The sequence below is a fragment of the Rhinolophus sinicus genome, chromosome 3, assembly GCF_057876585.1.
Source record: "Rhinolophus sinicus isolate RSI-liver-muscle chromosome 3, RSI-T2T, whole genome shotgun sequence".
Taxonomy (NCBI): domain Eukaryota; kingdom Metazoa; phylum Chordata; class Mammalia; order Chiroptera; family Rhinolophidae; genus Rhinolophus; species Rhinolophus sinicus.
In genome coordinates, this window is record NC_142503.1 from 104,527,283 (window position 1) to 104,547,836 (window position 20,554).

The window sequence follows — 20,554 nt, forward strand, 5'->3', positions numbered from 1 at the left end:
AATTTAGGTAAAGAGAAGAAAAGACTTATGCAAAATCATCAGATGGTTGCTGACTAGAACAGCCCAGACTCCTAGTTCAAAGTTTCCAAAACAAACAAATTATTCTTTTTTTTTTTTCCAAAGAATTTTTTATTATATTTTAAAAAAGATTTTATTGGGGAAGGGGAACAGGACTTTATTGGGGAACACTGTGTACTTCCAGGACTTTTTTCCAAGTCAAGTTGTTGTCCTTTCAATCTTAGTTGTGGAGGGCGCAGCTCAGCTCCAGGTCCAGTTGCCGTTGCTAGTTGCAGGGGGCGCTGCCCACCATCCCTTGCAGGAGTCGAGGTATTGAACTGGCAAACCTTGTGGTTGAGAGGACACGCTCCAACCAACTGAGCCATCCGGGAGCTCAGCAGCAGCTCAGCTCAAGGTGCTGTGTTCAATCTTAGTTGCAGGGGGTGGAGCCCACCATCCCTTGCGGGAGTCAAGGAATTGAACTGGCAGCCTTGTGGTTATCGAACCGGCAGCCTTCGGAGTTAGGAGCACGGAGCTCTAACCACCTGAGCCACCGGGTCGGCCCCAACAAATTATTCTTTACACTAAGCTAGAAGAGCTTAGTAAAATTAATGTGAAATTGAATTAATTTTACTTCAAGTTACATTTTTTGTCTTTTCCATTGCATCAAGACTAGTGTTACATGCTAGGGAAAGATAGTTAAATAAAACATGTCCTTAGTCGAATGGTCTCACGGTATTGTACAGCACACGGGATGTGTGATTTACCCCATAGTAAGCAAACAGTAGACATTCATGTTGAGGAAATACAGACATCTACAAAACAAGTCTAACCTCTATGATGTCAGTACAGGTTTTGCATTCCGGGCCCTGTTAGAGCCACTTAAAGGATGTGAAGCCCAGACCCACCTCCTACAGAATCAATGAACTTCTCCGTTGGTCTGTGCAACGTCACTTGGCTGTCAGTTTTCCCACCTGACTGGGTTGATAATACAAACTCAAACTATGTAAATTGTTAGGTGCTATGACTCGGACAGAAGGCTCGATCTGTCTGGTATTGGAGAGGTGGCTCATATAAGGTAGGGCTTACAGATAAGGGTGAAATCAAAGGGTGGATAATATGATTCATGCCATTTGCTTTCCTCCCGAACTCCTACTCTCCTATCTTTCATATGCTGTCCTCCGATTTTTTGATGCAAGATTTCTCTCTATTTATGTGAGTGGCCATCAGCCATGCCAAACAAGAACCCATTTATTTTCCCAGTCACCTTGAGTATTAACCAATGTGTGCCGTCCTCAGCATCCCCATCTGTAAAATGTAGATAATAATATTGTCTAGCACTTAATAAGCATTCAATAAATGTATCCATTCTTGGGGAAAACCCCCACAAATAAACACAATTAGAATACATTAACGAATTGTTGCTAATTTGTCATGACAATGATATTGTGGTTATAATTAATAAAAAGAATCCTTACCTGTCAGAGACATCACCTGAAGTATTTGCCAGAGAAGTGATTCAATGTCTCAGATTTGCTTTTAAAGACTGCAGGAAAAAAAAAGAAAGGAAGGGGTAGGATTTGGTGTGTAAACTGAGAACTAAAGTTGGTAGTTGTTGATCTGGCAGATGGGTGCCTGGGGTTTCATCGAACTGTTATCTCTAATTTTGTTTGTGATTGAAACTTTACATCATCAAAAGTTAATTTAAAATATACACATGCTCAAGCAGGCAACATGAAAAATGAAACAAAAAATATTGTTGATGACTTTGGACATACTTTCTAGTCTCAATCTTTTCTTTTCTTCCCCCCCCCACCCCCATTTGCTTCCACCACCCTGCCTTAAATCTGTTTTCACGGACCATTTTTATCTTGCTGTTTTTGAGGAGCTAACTTGAAAGGGGTGATGTAGCAGAAGAGGAAAATCCCAGACGCTGGCTGTGGATTGGGTTGGCTATTACGTGCAGCAGCGCCCCCTCCTGGAAGGAGAAAGGGCAGAAAGCTGGATGAGCTTTCTCAGTAAGAGTGCTGGGTTTTCTCTCCCTCTCTTGTTTCCCCCCACGGTATTATTTTGAGAATTTATTTTTACTTATTTATTTATTTGTTAATTATTAAAATTTGCACTGACTCTGGGTGGTGAACACACAATGGTGATATATAGATGATGTATTACAGAATTGTACACTTGAAACCTATGTCATTTTACTAAAATTATTACCCAATACATTTTAATTAAAAAAAAATGTGTTCCCCAGCTTTATTGAGATGTAATGGACTTACAACATTGTGTAAGTTTAAGGTGTGCAACGTGTTAATTTGTTGCACTTATAAATTGCAATGTAATTACCATCATCGTGTTAGCTAACACCGCCATCATGTCACATAATTACCATTTACGCGCGTGCGCGCCAGGTGAGAACATTAAAGATCTACTCTCTTAGCAACTTTTTCAGTATATGATACAGAACTATTAACTACAGTCACCATGTTGTACAATAGGTCCCTAGAACTTATTCCTCCTATAACGGAAAGTTTGTGCCCTTTGATCAACATCTCCCTGTTCCCCACCCTCCAGTTCTTGGTAACCACCACTTTACTCTGTTTCCCTGAGTTTGTCTTTTTAAAGATTCCACAGGTACGTGCCATCGTACAGTATTTGTCTTTCTCTGACTTATTTCATGTTGCATGCCTGCCTATCTATACCTGCCGTTGGCTCACCTCCAGGGTCCTTTTCTTCTTCTTCCGGCTGACTCTTTTTTTCTTTTTCCAGCCGACTCTCACACTCCAAGACCCGGCTCCAGTGTGTCTCCTCAGACCAGACACTATCATTTCTCCCCACATCTCAGTCATGATTGGAAACGATCTTATTCATTTATTTTTCAGTTGTTATTTCCTGTCTCCTGCAACTAGAATGCAAGCTTTGGGAAGCCAGCAATCTTGTGTCTTATATAAGGGCCTGACACACAGAACGAGCCTGACAACGATTTTTTGAATGACTGACTGAGTAAATGAAAGCCTCCCCATCAGAGGTTGCTGCTCTTTCTCCTGCTTTGCCCTCTGCTCTCACCTCTGATGGAACCCTGTGCCTGTGTCAGACCGCTGTGCTGACGAGCCAGAGCCTGGCACAGGGCCTGGCATGGAGCAGGGTCCCCCCCCGCCCCGCATGCCTGCTGCTGTCACACCCATGGCCAGCATTGCCACCGATTCATAGGAGGTTTAACACATTTACTTGCAATTGAAAATAAATCAATTTAGAGATGATCTGGGAAGAGAGATATAAAAATGAAGAATTGCTGATAATCGTGATAGAAAGAGAATGTATTTTAATAAAAGGCCAGAACAGAGGACTGTCAAATAAGAAACCACTTCAGAATAAAATGATGTTTTCTTAGGGACCTTTCCTTGGTTTCCACCCTGCATTCCACATTGGGTTCCCAGGGAAGCAGCCCCTGGGATAAGACAATGGGTTTCAAGGGTGCTGAGTAGTGGCTGGCAAGGGTGGGCCCTTCTGGCTCTTCAACAAGAACACCTCTGTATTTGTCTATTTTAGAATTGGTAGGATTTTGTTTGAAGAAAGTTTTCCTCTTCCTAAAAAGTGACAAACGGGTTGCAGGAGCCTCAGCTAAGATACTCTACTTATTAGCTTTGTAACCTTGGACGAGCATCTTAACTTCTCTGGGCTGTTATAATGAAGAAATAGCTAATGAACCTTACCTGTAAAGCAGGGGCCTGCATTAGAGGACCTCTCAAGTCCTCTCCCAGATCTAAGATCCACGATTGTACGAATAGGGGCAAAATTAGAGGTTGCTTGATCTACTTGCAATATCCAGAAAGGCCACAAGATGTTGCTGTTACTCTACGAGAAAACCGTTGCCGACTCCATGGAAAGGCTCCACAATTCTGGCACAAGAAATTTGGGACTTTTTTTGTTGTTGAAATTGCAGAAAAGAAAAAAATTTCATTAGTACTTGCAACCTCAGGCAGAGGGTTTAAACTTTTAGTGACAAATCCTGGCAAAGTTACCCAGTGTTTAATGCAGGATTTTGGTTTTTAACTGAAGCACCAAAGAGGAGCTTATATGATGGAACGATGGAGACCCACTGTCTAACACTGAGGTGGCATCTTCACCCATGAGAACATCTACTAGACTTATTATATTTTAATAAATACACGGTATTTTATAAAGGGGATTTCCTATGCTCCCATAAGAACCGTTGAGATGATTTGTCAAAAAGGCTGGAAACAGTTTTGATTAGAACTCAGGTTTTCTGTATTGCAGAGGTGATTGCTTCAAGGACCAGACGACCAGGATGTGGGGGGCTTTGAGCAGAAAGGACACTCACCGAATTGAGACTGGGAGCAACTGTTAGGTTCAGACTGGTAAACCTGTCTTGGGTGAAGGTCTGTCAGACAAAAGGTGAAATTCTGGAGTGGGCGTGGTTAGGGATCTTGCTCCTTGTAGACTTTATTGGTGAGAAAAGAAAGTATCAATGCAGCTCGGCCTGAGGGGATGTGTCCTACCCGGCTGACAGTTTGAACAAGGCGGGATGAGGCAGAGGAGACTGGGGTGCTGACTTCTTGATGCCAGGAGAGGTGGGGCAGCTGGAAGGTGCTTGAGGAGGTTACACAGAAGGTGATGCCTGAGATCCCCTGGAAGATGGTCTGAGTGAGGATGAGGCATGGATGCCCTGAGCCTGGCCACTGGAGGACTTTCTGGGCACACACCAGCCTGTTATTACCCCCTGAGTATGGTCACCCCCAAAATAAACGCACTGCACGTTCTCGAACCCACGTGGGACCCACCTGTCTGGGCGCTACTCCTGCGGGGGCCAGGGAGCGTCTGACCCTTCCTGAGTGGGCGGTCAGCGAATCAGCCCCACAACGGATGTTCTGAATCGTCTGATGCTTCGAGGTGTTAGTTATTCCAGCGCTGCTCTCACTGGAGTAACGTTCAGAAAACTTTCAAATGAAAATAATTGTTTCCAATGTTATAAAAATAAGACTAAGTAGAGGGATTGTAACTCTTATAGAAATTGCTGATTAAGGAAAAACACGATTTCAAAACAGAATTAAAAGCAGAACGTTGATGACATAGTGTTTTGCTGAAACTCAGTTGCCACTCAGCATGGATGTGGGAACCAGCTGACGGGCACAAATCCTTTTGGGTCCGGCTGTAATGACAGTAACTCACCACTCTTGCCTACCCATGCTACTGAAGATCCTTATCTTAAACAGCAAGTCTGTGACATAAACTGGCCTGTGCGTGGCAGGAATACGTATTTGACTACTAAATGTGACTCCTTTCCTCTCTTATTAGCTCAGCTCCTGACAATTAAAGTAATACTGCCTGGTCCCAGCACTGGAACCAATGGCGGTACTGGACCCAAAGGTTGTCAGCTCGACATTGGAGGATAAGTTCAGGCCCATCTTATAAAGATTACTACTAACATTAAACACACACACACACACACACACACACACAAAATAGAATGAAAACACTCCTGAAAAACACTGTTTTATTAAATTCTGTCCCCAGGACGAATTCCCTGGCATGGAGTTCTTAAGTGAAAGGATGTATTCAGGTTTTTGGCTCTTGTTACACTGTGCTAAGTGGACTTTGATACAGCGTTCTCTTTGACATGGTATTTCTCAGCTTGTCTCCAGCTTGTTTAACCCAGGAAAACAGGTGTTTTGGGTGCAGTGATACAAGTGCAAAAAACCACCGCTCATGTCAGGCTGCTGGCCTCTCTCAAACCCTGTCATTCCTCTGCCACATGCCTGACTGGCGTCTCCCCTCTGTCACGGTGAAACCAGCCTTTTCCTGGCTCCCAGGCGTCTGACCTCATTTCCTGCTGTGCTGCCTTGTTCTCCCAGTTTCTGAACACTGTGCCTGTCCAGCCTGGGCAGGGCTTGTCACATTCCTGCGATGCCTTCATTCCGGCATCTATGTGGCTAGCTTCTTCCCGCGTCCCCAACCATCCGATTGAAAACTGCAACCCCTGCCCCTTCTTCACCCCTTCCCACTCATCTTCTCAGCTTTGCGTTGTTCGTAACAGATGTCACCACCTAATAGTACACATAACTTACTTGTCTATGTCTTTATTTTTTGTCTCCCCCTTTAGAAGGTGTGCTCCCTGAGGGCAGTCTCATTCTATTTGGCACACTGAGACACATTCAGTGCCACACAGAGTGTCAGGCAAGAGTAGGTGCTCACTAAATGTTTGTCGAACGACTGAGTCAATGAGTGTCATGACTGGGGAGGCATCACGGCTGGCGATAGAGAGGGAATCCCAAGGGACAATGTAGCGTTTTGAGGCAAACCAACTTCAGAGGTTGGGAGCAGGCTGAGGGGTTCCTTGTCTCTCTTCCCCCGAATCTGGGATGCCTATGATTGGCTTTGACCAATAAAATGAGGCAGAAGTGGTGCCACACTGAATGGGCACATGGGTCCCCACCTTTTCTCCCGCCTGGGGGAGGTTTAAAGAAACACCTGTGAAAATGCCATTCAGGGGGGGTGCACATGCCTGCACATGTCATCTCAGCCCCTCTGGTGATTCTGACGTACAGCCGGGGTTGAGGACCTGCAGGAACCAGCAGGCCAATGGCATCTGCATGTAGGGTGGTCCTTGTTCTCTAAGTGACCCAGCCACCCCAAGTGCCCAGAGCCCAAGTCCGACAAGCCAATCCACCTCTCAGGGGCTCGGTTCTTCTATTTAGAGGGGGTTGTTTGAAGTAACGTGAGCCGGAATGGAATAAGGCCTGAGCAAGCACAAAGGTGTTAACCAAGCTGTTCTTTTAACAAGTTTATTGTATTTTTACAATAATAAAAATAAATTAGTCATACACAAAAATAGTTGTCATTTTTGCTGAAGACAGAACAGACTGTATTGACGCATATAATTCACCGAGTACCCTCCACCCCCTTAAACAATAACTTAACAGCATAGGGTGACATGGAGTCGATGGGTGTTCAGTGGGTGCCTTGCTCCTGTGCAGCCAGGTGACAGGGCGACACAGAGCTCCCACTGCAGCAGTCCCCAGCGGGGACCCCGGAGACGTGGTCAGAGCAGTAAATGCTACGCGTCCCTTTCTGGCCCCTCTGACCATGCGAGTAGACCCTGCCTCGTCCACGGCTCTACCCAAACCTTACTGCTGGGAATTCTAACGAAGGAGCCAAGACAGAGAAGAGATGAAAAAGACCCTTATTTTTCTTCTCCAAATGTTTGGGGATGAAGAGAGGCAGATTATACGAGCAAATACAATAGTTAAGATGGAAAGGTGGCAATCCAGACAGACCTGTTTCGGGTGCAATGTCGGGGGTAAAAGCCCCTGAACAAGTAAAAAAGCAGAGTAATTTACATTCAATCTTAAAATCCAAGGAGTTTGACTAATCAGAATACTAAATTGTAACTATGGACTTAGAATAACACATCGTGTAGCAACTTTCCAGGAAGCTGGGTTAGTAGGATCAAACGATTTCACACAAATGTAGACCGTGTATGTAAATAAATACCTATTAGGTCCCTTTTAAAATTAACACATTCTAAATAATAGAACTATTTTGGTGTAGTGACTCATTCTGCCAGTAGAGATCAGAATACACATTTTCCTATAAACATCTTGTATTTACAAAGAACAAATAATAAGTTACAGCAAAGTATATCCTTCTGTCAAACTGAATGCTGGGATCTGAGGGTCAAGGTGGGTGGAAATCAGTCCCGTAAAAGAATGTCTTGCCCCTCAGGGCGGCAAAGGGTCCAGCGTCTGGAAGATGCTGAGAAAGGTGGCTGAAGTTCCCATGCTGTCATGGTCGCTTTTCCTCAGCACGATGGGAGTCTCCCACTGCAACCCACTGAATAGGACTAGGTGTGTGGGATGGTTCAGGGTGGAGAGAATTGCTTTGCCCCAGCAAAAGTGCAGGAAAGCCAGGTGAGTCGAGAGAGAGATGGTATTAGGGGGTCCTAGTCTAGTTGAGGCTCTGCTCCCATCCAAGTGTGTGACCCTGGGCAGGGAACTAGCCATCAGGGCGTTTGTTTACTCATCTACAAAGCAAGACCAGACAGGGCAGCTCTGACCAATTTGCTAGTGGTTCTCTCCCGGCCACAGTTAGCTCAGGGGAGGGTGTAACACTGGGTTCAAAATGGCCGACACAGTGACGGGAAAGTCCTCATGCCCACACTTGCCATCCCAGACCTGGAGAATCACTTAAAGCTGTTCTACTTATGCAGTCACTAATGCCCAGGCTCGCAAAGGATCGTACAAGTCATGTTGCCACAGCTGGGTGCTTGAATCCCCTCTGCAACATCCCTGGCAAATGGCTGTTCAGCCTCTGCTGAGACCTCCAGTGACAGGTCAGTGACCACCGACCAGAGGGGCGTCTTCCGTCTGGATGCTCTAACTTGCGGAAAGCTGGTGCTTCTGCGAGAGTTAGAATCTATTCCCTGTCGCTTTTATCTCCTGGTCCTAGGATGGGTGTCCTGGTGCTATCCCAAGTCTCTTCTCAGGAAGTCCTTCCCACTGTTTCTGACAGCCTGCTCCCCTCCTCAGGGCGAGGCACTCAGCTGAATGCTACACACTCCCGATGTTCTTCTAGTTTCCCACAATCGCAGCACAGTGTGGTCCCTCACCAATGTTTTCCCCTCACGTAGCCTAAATGTGTTGCATCTTCTTCTGTTTTGGTGTTTCCACCCCAGTTTCCTGACTCACATTGAGCTTAGTCAGCTGAAACGCTTACATCTTCCCCACCTTACACTTGTATTTTTTTTTTTTTTTTTCAAACCCAAAGGTAAGACCTTACTTTGCTCCCTGGGTAATAGTCTCCCAGATCTTTTTGGATCCAGAAACCGCTACCCAAGCTATTAGCGCTCTAATTTCATTTCACCTACACATTTCATCAGGAAGGCATCTATCTTCCCACTTAAGACATATTAAAAATGTTTTCTATCTCTCAAATGTTGGCCTCCACCTGCCAAGCTCACGTAGGCTCCTTTGGGTTGATTATTGAGCCTGTTTTAAGGGAAGTCCTGTTTCTTTTTACCACTTCTATTTGTGTGTTCTTCCACATTAGAAAACTGATATTTAAACTCTGAAATGGCCATAGTTAAAAAAAAAAAAAGGTACTAGTAATATTAGTAATAACCTGGATTTCTCTCTGCCACACAACTTGATGAAAATAAATTACGTTTCTATTTCCCATGTTTCATCCCTCTGTAAGGCCATTTGTTTCAAAGGGAAAAAGAGTGTTGAATGCTAAATACTTTGAGCATAAGTAAGTGATACATATTCTAGGAAATGAAAAAGGAAAACTCAAAGAACCCTGGACCAGAGAAGTAAGGCAAAGGGACAGACGGGTACAGCTCTGAGAGCTCCTGTCACACTGCAGGTCCCTGAGGGTGGAGCCCCACTAGCTTGCCAGCAGAGGAATCAAACAGGACTTTCAGGAACCGAACTGAGTGGCAGGGCTTACAAGCTTTTTGTGCAGCGTCGTATTTTTCACGCTGTTCCTTTTCCATGGGGGAAAACGCAAGTCAGCGTGGGAATGGGAAGACCTGACTGCAGTAAATGGTCTTTGCTGAAGCTATAAGGGGCACAGTTTCCTTTTCCAATAACTGAAAGTGAAAAAGCAGTTTGTTTCTGTTTGGAGCTTTGTTGATGTTTGGGAGAAAAACATGTAACAGCTTAAATTCACCTAATGTTAAAATTCCGGCACAGGAAAAAAACAACAGTATCAAATGTAAATTTCAATTTTTGCATTATGGACATTAACGGGATAGGGAGAAAAATCAGGAGGAGGTGGCAGGTGATAGAAAGGAGAGGGTGAAATAATGGGGTGCAACAAGGGGAAGAAGACCTGGAGGGAGGGAGTCATCAAAACAGGAGCTTTCTTAGATTCCCTCCACAGGAAAGTTATCACTGGAAATACCAATGGGCTGTATCGTACGTGTTGTGCTAAGGACGAGGACGTTTAGATGCTGACACAAGAAGCTAGGAAATTAGTAAAAATTGGATCTCTACAACACGTAAGTTGAGAAAACCCGCTGTAGTAATTTATAACCTTTCCATAGATGAATGAATTCCAAGAATAGCTAAGCTAATTTTTTGGAAGAGAAAAAAGCCCCCTAGTTTAGGTGCTCCCCCCCACCCCCCCACGCTTGGTGGGCAGGGAACCTGGGCCTCTTTCTGCCTCCTTCTCTGCATGAGTTCCCTAAAATCAGGAGAGATGGGCTGCTTCTGGGAAGTGGTGGCTGGGGCTCTCCGGAAGAGAAGGACAGCCACAGAAAAGCCAAATAGAATTTTTGAAAGTTCAAGGGTAGTGGGAACCTAACGGAGTGTGTCAGACCAGGCAGGTGATACTGCTTCCCAAAGCTGCAAATGACCATTAAATTAGCAGATTTTTGGTTTAGAGGGCTCATGGGAGAAACTCAATTGCTAAGAACTAGGCTTTAAAAGAGAAACAGGCCCAGGACAATGGTAATAACAAGCTTACAATTTGTTTACCTGCTAGTTTTCTTAATGAGTGAAAGAAAAAAAATACATACATATATATATATATATATATATATATTTTTTTTTTTTTCCCCTTCTTCTTTTCCTTCTTCTTAATTCATTTTTCAGATAGTTCACCTCTCACTGCGCATTGCATGCCCTTCCAGCCTCTGGAACCACAGAGTTAGATGCAGCGAATTCTGGACTGGCTGCATTAATGTAGATCTCAGTGCTCACCTCTGTTGGGGGGGTTGGGGAGGGTGGACATGGGTTGTAAGTCATGGGGGGAAGGGAAGGACTTGACGTCATAGAGAGAAATCCGTAAATCAAACCAGAAAGACCAAAGGGAGACTCTTTCTAACATAAACATAAGGGTTTTTTTTTTTTTAACTGAGATGGGTTGGTGAAGTCTTTCCACTGGGCAATGTGTGGTGAACAGCCTGGGGTGGGGATGGGGGGTGAGGGCTAGCTGAGGAAGGGATGGGAACACAAAACTCTGGAACTCTGCGACACCGAAGGCTCTGTGGCCAAAGGGACCCTGACTTGCCATTCCCAGGGAGGATGGAAGCAGAATTTCAGGCAATCACCTTGCTACCCAGTGGCTTTCTGGTCTCATGGGACATGAGGTTTCCTTTAAGGATGAGGTTTAACAAATCCTGCAGAATCCCCTGACAAGGATTTGTGACTGTTGGGGGAAGGGATAAGTAGAAACAGATTCCTGAAACTGATACAGCGGATGGTCTTGACCTTTGGCAGGATGGAAGAATTCGAAGACCTGGGCTTTGTTTGCTGATTGGGAAATCTCTCAGCCTCCTGGTCTGAAAGGAAGAGCAGCCTGCAGACCTGAGACGTCTGCACAGGCCTCGGGGTGAGGGTTCTGTGGTCAGATGGTTAGGGTCAGGACTCCGCTCTGCCACTGGACAGGTGAGTATACCTAGCAGGTGAATTATCAAAGTCCAATCTCAGTTTCCTAGTCAGTAAAATGGGGATAATGATTCATTCCCTGCCTCCCGTCCTGGGGCACTGTGAGCTGCTAATGAGTTAATACATGTGACTATACCTGTGAAACAATAAAGCACTATATGGACAGGAGATATCTGTGTCATAGGCAGGAGCACAGCCCAATGTCTTTCAGAACGAAGATAAGCACAGCCGGGCGGAGGTAACGGAGGGCTCCGTGGGGCCCTGGGGGCGGGGGGCTGCCCCCTCTGACTCTCCAGGGGCCCTGATATTGGAAAGGCCAGGGGCTCCGGGGCTGAGGGAGCACCCAGTCAGGGCCCAATCGCTGACGCAGAAAGTGCCAGCCCAAGAGTTGGCCGAGAGCCACCTGCACTCCCCACTGCTTGGTTTTCAGAGGGCACCGTTCCAGGTGCCAGGTTCCCCAAGGAGGGATCATCAGTTTATGGCGACGCTCAGAGGACAGCTGTGGCTCTGCTTGTTGGCACCACGTGTACACTTGACCGAAGGCGAGGGTGGTGACCGTGGTGACCAAGCCGACCGGCTGGGCCCTGGGCCGGGGAGCCCTGAGGAGCAGCAGCCAGGCGGCCCCCCTGCTCGCAGACTCCCTGCCCTGCCCGAGGGCTGCGGTGCAGGGGTGTTATCTGCTCCCCAGGAAGCCAGGGTGTCTGTTGGCCACACGAGTGCAGGAGGCACAGCAGGCAGTCTTGTAGTAGTTGTAGACGCACAGTCGCGCTTGCACCACCACGTTGCAGTTGTAGTACCTGTCCTTGCAGTTTTCATCTGCAGCGGAAGAGAACAAAAGCCTGAGCACAAGGGTCAGGGGCTGACGACTGCAGAGAGAAAGGGCGGGGCTGGGGCTCCTCATCAGCGTCCTGCTGTCTGTTACCCACAGGAAGGGGCCTGTGGAGATTGCCCTTCTTTCTCTTTCTTTAAACATAAGTTGAAGTCTCACCACTTTTACCCTAAGGATGACGAAACCAAATCTCTGAATGCATTGCCATTTTAATCAATCCACACCAAAGTTTACCTTTCGGTGGGTGGCTTGGACTGCCATCCCTGCTATAAACCTATCCTCCCAACAGTGCTTTGAGCCCTGAACTCCATGACCTTGCACAAGGTCACAGAGAGACCTAAATGGGCGTGGCATTTTTACACGAGAGAACTTTTTAACAGAGAGGAATCTTGACTCCAAGATAGGAATTCCTACTCACCGACTTCAGGAACACAGTCCTGAGGGTTACAAGATTCTTTCTCTTCTGGTTTCAGCTGAGGGTCACAGAGGTTACTTAGGGTCATGTCATCTGACAGGCAGCGCACTTCCCGGACCCGGAAGCCGCCCTGGCAGCTCTTGGAGCACTGGGGACAAAGAGAGAAAGGTAGGTTTCTTGGCAGCCCATTAGCGCAGCGTACTGGAGAGGGCCAATATCACAAAATTTCAAACATCTCCAGGAGGAGACAGAATAATCAAATTCCTATGCAACTATTAACCAGTTTCAACACCCATCAACTCGTGGCCAGTTATGTCCCATCTATACTCCACCCACGTCCACTCCTGGAATTATTTTGAAGCAAATCTAGACATCATATCATTTCTTCCATAATATTTCAGTTTTTCACTCTAAAACAAAAGGTCGCTATAAAACTACCACAATATCTAAGAATTAACAATACATAGTTCTTACTATTTTAAAATATATAGTCAATGTTCTTATTTCCACTTGTGAATCTCACAGATTTTTAAAATATCATTTTTAAAAATCAGGATTCACATCAGGTCTGCGCTTTGCCGTTGGTTGATATGCTTTTCGTGACTCTTTTAATCCATAGGTCCCCCTCTTCTGTTCTCTCCCCTTGAACTTGAGGTGTTGGAGGAACTGAGTCATTTGTCCTGCAGTTTCCCACAGTCAGGGCTTTGCTGACGGCATTGCCATGGCACATATCAACTGCACCCCCAGTTTAACAAGCTCCTCTGTCTTCTGTAGTCCCTATGAATTGGAAGTTGGCCCTAGAAGAGGACTTCAACAGGTACAGGTTTGACTTTTTGTGGTGAGACTACTTCATAGGATGTGTCTCTTTCGGGGATGCCAGCAGTGCAAAGCCCAGACCCTTTGGTTCATGCGGGGTTGGGAAGTGGTGATAATATTCTATCATCTCTTCTTCTATTCGCTGGGAATCTCTTCTAAAGCATCCCCTCCCCCATATATTTACTCTTGGTTACCTAGTGGTACAGCTTGCTCATTAGGAAAGTCGGACTGAATGCTTGATTATTTTATTTATCAGTGTTTAGAATAATGAGTTGGTTCCCCTAACATCCTCCAATGGTGACCTATTGGTTTTTTATTATTATTATAAACTTGTAGTTGATGGATTTAACATGTATGATGTGTTTCATTGAGTCTACGGTAGTTAATACTTTAGTGATGCTCACTGACGCCCTATTGATCGGCAGCAGAAGCCTGTTCTTGGGTCCTGAGGTCATAAACCCAGTTGTCTTTGAGAACTTCCTGTTGCCTGGTACAGAAAGATATTCCAATCTGATTTACACATATATGGTCCCAGATCTGTAATCAGCCATTTTCTCAGAGTTCCTGCTTCCTGTCAGAGGAGAGTGGTGTTTTGAAACCACATCTGGCTGATAGGTATGTTCATTGTTACTTGGTTGGTCGTTGTTTCTAGGCTCTTCCAGTAGATACAACTAGGAGAGTAAAATAAGTTACTTTATGAGTTCATAGGGATACTTCTAATTCAAATTCAGGATAACAGGATTTTCACTTAAACCTCTCTTTTTTAGCTGTATCTTTTTTCTCCTCAGTTGAGAAGCCTATTATTCGATGCTGGGGATAACAGGGTTACACTCTCATATTATCATGCCTGCTATTGTATATAATTATTATCATAGCATCAAAAAGTATATTGTTTACTTTATCCCACATTACACACCCAACCATCTCAGAATAGAGTACAGTACCATCACTAAAAATGTGATTATTGCAAACAATGTAAACATTTTTCTGCAGTTCTTTTGTTCTTAGGGATGGACAGTCAAATTCCTGTGTTTTAAAGCCACAGGCAATAGTGCTTATGCCACCAGCATGATATACATTTAGGTTAATTTGTTTCATTTTCCATTTTTAGGGATTGGTTTTTTTAAAAAATTAATTTTATTTTATAATTATATAACATGTTTACTTAGTTCTAACCTCAAATTTATAAAACAAGGCATATTCAGGCATCTAGCTTTCATTACTGTGTACCTTCCGTCACTGCTCTGCTATCATCATTTCCATAAAAGTTTCATCACACACAATAAATCCCCTTCTCTGTCCCTTTGCAGTGAGAGTCACCCTACCCCCGTCTCTGTCCCTAGAGTTTTGCCTTTTACAGAATATTATGTAAATGGAGTCATACAATGTATAGCTTTTGGGGTCTTTCTTTCATTTAGCAAAATGCACGTGACGTTCATCCATGTTGTTTAGGTACCAACAGCCCATTCATGTTTGTTGCTGAGTACTACTGTGTGGTTTGGGGGCTCTACACCAACTCTGAGGGACATCTGGGTTGTATCCAGCCAGGTGTTTTTGGAGTTTGTCTCCTTTGAGGTGGCCTGGTGAACCCGGCCCTTTCTGGACTCTCCAAACCAAATGGTAAAAGAAAATAGTGATCTGTTCTTGTGTTCTCAAGGGTCTTGGCCAACATCAGAATAATTTAGTTCCATTTCCCAGAAGTTGACAAAACACCCCTGACACTGAACTGCTCCTTCGTCCCCATTTGCCCTGAGGTGTGGCTCACCACATGCCCAAAGGCCGTTATCACTAGAGCCGACTCGTAATGTTTGGAAACAGAATTCTCAGCTTTTATTCATATATCTTATAAAGATCTTGAGAAAGGCTTTGGCCCCTAGTCTGGGCTCACCTACAACCACTGCTTGAAGACGTTTAGTGACACAAAGCAGAATGAATCTCGCCCCTGTGGGTCCAACACATGTTAAACAGTCATTAGGAATGATGCTCTGAGGATGCTTTCTGTTTTAGGAAGTTCCTTGAAAATAAACTCTTATACTTGAAAAAAAAAAAAACCCACAAAAAAACCAAACAACATTTTATCACTATTTCCATCCTTTTCCTTTTCATTCCTTAATTAAGTCTTCCATTCTGTCTCCTGCTCTCTGTCTCTCTTCATTTACATAATACCCTCCATCCTTACAGAAAGGATTTGAGATGACTTAAGAAATGCTTGGAGGGCTACAAGATAAAAAACAAAAATAAGAACAAAAACACGAGGGTAAAAAGAAGATAAAAATAAGAACTATCTTTTTTGTAAGGTCGGATAAATTCTCTGTTTGAGATACGCCACAATTTTGGCTGAGGGTCCTAGCAGCCAATTCAAAGAGAGAAATAGGAACAGTCCCATAGTGGTCCATATTGTCTATATGATTTAAAGAAAGTGTACGTACACACACACACACACACACACACACACACACACACTGAGGGCTGACTGGCGTGGGTTTCACACTGGTACTGAGACCCACGGAAATTCTTTGAGTTTTCAGTGGGTTTTAGAATTTCAGTGGGTTTTATAACATGATCACTCTGTGATGTAGTTTCTCAGCAGCATCATTGAATCCCTTCAGCCATCCATCCTCTAGGCAGTACTTCTCAAAATGTGGCCCAAGGATACCTGCATCCAACTCACCTAAAGAGCTTGTTCAAAACGCAAACTGCTTGGCCAGGTGGACTTGGAACTGGTCTTTTCAGACGAGATCTCAGCTAATTACCCTGCACTCTGAAACCTGAGTGTCACTGCTGTATGGCCTCCAAGGTTTAGAGATCACGACTGTCTCAGCCTCAGGCTCCACTCACGGGTACGCTGACCCAGGGGTGCCCCGCCAGTGACCAGCTGGAGTAGATTACTGCAGGGAATCTACCTGAAGGCTGAGCCCTGTGCCTGGCACCTAGCAGTGCCCAGGCATGTCTATGGGAGACAAACAATGTATGAATACCGTCTCTCTCAAGAGCACCCCGACTCACCATGCTCCATTCTGTGTTAAACCATTTGGCCCCGCAAGGCTTCAGGTGGCAGGACTGCTGGCTGGGGGGTCTCTCCAGGAAGGAACAGTCGTAAGGGTCCAGCACTTCGAACGTGTCCGCGTTCTTCCTAACGCAAATCACCTCCCTCTGTTGGGTTCCGCTCCCACACTCGATGGAACACTGGGGAAAGAGGCAGAGAAAGATGGTGTCATATGATGGAAAGGAGATAAGAGCTACTGTCCATCAAGGGATGTTTGCGAGTGCTTTCTGTCATCAATTCAGTGAGGAAGAGCCCAAGGGCACTAGGACATGTTTCTAGAGAAGTTGCCCACAAATTCCAATTTTCCTAACAGTTCTACATCTGGAATGGAGAGTGGGTGCCCTGAGTTACCACAGTTTCCGGCTGCTGGCTGCTGAGACCCTGATGCCCTCTGTGCTGAGAGTGGAAAAGTGCCCCCTTGAGACGCCCTGACAGGACACACCAGCCAGTCAAGTTGCTGGTTTCTGTCCAGTAGCCTCTGACACCTCTCACTGTAAAACAGTGAACTAACATTCTGGTTTATCTGGTGGTTCCTTAGTGGGTGGACACTGGTAATGAATTAATCTCCCAGAACCTGCACAACTGCACATGAGGGCTAAGTTAAAATTCTTTGGGACGTACAAAGCTGAGAAGAACATTCCAGACTTGGGACAATGTCCCTCATGATTAAGTCTCCCCTCCTAATGAGGTGGCCAGCAGGAAGCCTTTCACCATGGAGCCCAATTCCCTCACTTCCTAACTTGGTGCCGAAGTTTGTTGGGGTGTGTTGTCCGCAGCGGCCAGTCAGGTAACTACACATGTTGGTGCATTGTGTTAGTTTATGGGAATACGATGCGTGTAACTGCTCGTAAATCTATTACTTTGTAAAATGTTTTTTGTTCAAGTTCGGTTTACTTACTATTCTTGGTTAAAAAATTTACAAGCTGTGATCTATCTACTTTTAGAGACATTAAAGAATCCACTACCTTTATGGAAAGCCTGTAACAATGCTTATAGCTGGAATTCTTAATATCAGCCTTGCTTCTGTAGGTAGACACGTGGTCAAATAAAACCAGGGGAAAAACCCACGTCTCTACAAAAAAACAAAAAAAACCCAAAACAGACCCCAAGCCAACAGACTATGAATTAGCCCCACAGGGCATAATAACCATCACCATCAGTAATTCCCACTCCTTTTCTACCATTTTCTAGACATCCAGAATATCTTCTTAGTTTTTTTCCTATTTTCTTCCATGTTGATTAGTTAATTTATTTATTTGAGCTGGAGGTTGAGTCCCACCCCAGCCTCCCAGGCAGACTGTATTTTACCTGTGTGGTTTGTACAGTGTGTATTATGATGTCTCTGACATGGGTTTTCCCTGGAGATGATCTTTCTCATTGGTCTAACATCGTATAACAATGCACGCCATAGTGTGTGAGTTGCTTATTGATTGGGTGTACATACACGTTTTGTCCTTTTTCTTTAAGTGCTGCCAACAAGGAAGGAATCGGAGGCAGCAGGGCAGCAACAGGCTGCCAGGCAAAGGAGGGGAGAGGGTGTGTGTCACAGGGCCGGGGTCAGCAGGAGTAGAACGTGGGACTGAAGTCAGGAGAACGGAAACTAGTCTAGACGTCGTCAGTAAATAGTCCTGTGTCTTTGGCCAAGACATAGCACTTTCCCAGGTCTCTACGGTCTCACCTGTGAAGTGGGTGTGGAAACCTGCTTTGAAAGGCCCCTGACTGCTCGGAGGAGCTGTCTGTACCAAGTAGTTGGCAGAACAGCAGACTGTAAACCTTAACCAAAATCTGAAGTCATTTTATGCTGTTTGGAAAGTCCTTGAAGACATTAGGAATTAAGGAAGAAGGAGCACCTCTTGCCGCCTTCTCCTACCCTAAATGCCCAGAAACGGCAGAACACGTGTGTCTGGGAACTAGTGAATGGATGTGTATGTGGGTGTATTGTGTGTGCATAAGATGGTATTTGAAACAGGAGAGGGTACTCATCCTTGGGCAACCAGAAATTATGGGCAATCTCTGAATGGTGAAAGACAGATGAGACTAAACTGAAGGAGAAAATCGTAGTCCAATGTGAACGTGAAGGAGGACCGCTAGCCAGGAGGAAGCAGCTCCAGTGCTTCAGGAGAGGGCGCATGGGGACGTGAGTGGCAGGAGGGAGGCCTCGGGACAATGAGAGAGTGGCCAGCTAAGGTACTGACCAGGAGCCTGACTGTGCCAAGGAAGAAGCAAAGGCATCTGCCCCAACTGGGAGCATTCACGTCCAAGGGCAAAGTGAAGACATTTTCACATATTCAAGGGCTCAGAAAACTTATGGCTTATGGATCTTATTAGAAAGACTTACTGGGTTACGGTCTCTAACAAAACAAATAAGAAACAGGAAGAAGACACAGGATATAAGAGCAGAAGTTGGCAAAGACACCAGTAAACGCTATTGTTAATAATGGATGTGGGGTTTCCTTTGGGCTGATGAAAATGTTCTGGAATTAGAGGTGACGGTTGCACAGCCTTGTGGATATACAAAGAAACCACTGATTGTGCACTTTAAGAGGGTGGATTTTATGGTATGTGAATTATATTTCAACAAAAATAACCTTTGGAGGGGAGGGGGCTGTATTAAAATATAAATTAGTGTTTTCTACAAAATTAATTAACATTAATATGGAGCTATATTCAGGTGACTTCAACATCTTTTTGGAGGTATTATAGATTGAGAGACTGGAGGTAAATAAAACGGGACTTCAGGCTTCTATTTTCTTTCAGGGGCTTCTTTTTCCTTCAGTTTATGTTTGGAAAAGCTGATAACTGATAACTGGTAACCTGATCTGTTAGAAACATAACATTTTAAAACTCTGTGCTAAATCTTTTTCTCTTCTGTTGTCACTAGACGAATAAAAATAGGATTTATAACTTCCAAAATGTTAGAGGAAAAAAATGGAATTCAGGAAGCCTAACCAGTACAAATATGTAGAAAGGAAAGAGGACACAAAAGCCCAAGAAAGCATGGCAATAGAAAACTAAATAGAAAACAAAATAAAATGGAAGGAGAAAGTCCAAACATAAGTGATTACAATGAATGTAAATGGTTAAAATTTAACTCTTTAAAAATAGAGATTTGCAGGTTGGGTAAAAATAAAGACAAAAATAGTCCTGCATACAAAAGACATATCTTAAAAATTACATAAGACATTGACAAAGGTATAGCAGGTGAAAATCAATAATGATAAATAAGATAGAGTAATACAAATATTAGATAAAATGTAATTCATAGAGAAAATAATAGAAGACAAAACTGATATTTAACAGGACGAATGCTTCCACTGAGAGGTGATAACCATTCTACATGTTTCCATACTTAAAGCATTCCTGCAGCTGTATGTTGGTGGATCACTGTTCCAAGGCTAGGTGAGAGAGTAGAGGTGTCTGCTCAGATGCCAGGGAGAATAAATATGATCCAGACACACGGGCAGACAAGAGGGCTGTTCCCCAGGACCAGAGGCTGTGAAAGACCCCTCAGAACTAAGACAATCTAAGGGTGAAATAAACCCAGAATTGACAGGGAAGAAAGGAAACATCTGGGCATGAATACTAGACTTGGCGGGATACCTTATGAATAAGAGTTGGGCTACTCTGCCTCCAGAGAGGAAAAGACTCCCTAAGTTCTCTAGGTCTCGTTCTCTTGGGCCGGCTTTCTCTGCAAGCCACAGTATGGCCACTGCTGGCTCCTGTACTCACAGTTTCCCAGGGAATCTCTTCCCTGAAGTCCGTAAAATCCCAGGGGAGGCCTCTGTCTGGCTTGGCTTAGGTCACATGTCCATCCCGGACTAGTCACAATGACCAGGCTGGTGGGGTGTTCAAGGTGCCAACTTTCATTCAACCCACGTGGCAGGAAGGAACATTTATTTTTACATTCTGAAGTCAGTTAATGTTTAAGACTTGCCTTTCAATAAATAAGCATTCTCTATTTCATTTTCTTTGGGGGATAATGTCAAATTCCCAGGGCAGGGAGGTGACAGTAGGCTCTGACATCGAGAACCAAAACTCAGTTC

The 20,554-nt window shown here is 44.6% G+C and overlaps 1 protein-coding gene across 2 annotated transcripts in view; it reads right to left on the bottom strand.

Moving 5' to 3' along the window:
- Window positions 1-6,774: 6,774 nt before the first annotated feature.
- The window catches only part of THSD4 (thrombospondin type 1 domain containing 4), a 583,467-nt gene continuing 569,687 nt past the window's right edge, over window positions 6,775-20,554 (bottom strand). For both annotated transcript variants that reach the window (XM_074328210.2, XM_019736037.3), the window contains 3 exons: window positions 16,472-16,651; window positions 12,653-12,797; window positions 6,775-12,221 (listed from right to left, as the gene is read on the bottom strand). In XM_074328210.2, coding sequence (XP_074184311.2) covers window positions 12,079-12,221; window positions 12,653-12,797; window positions 16,472-16,651 — 468 coding nt within the window. In that variant the 3' untranslated portion in view covers window positions 6,775-12,078. The remainder of the gene's footprint in view (window positions 12,222-12,652; window positions 12,798-16,471; window positions 16,652-20,554) is intronic.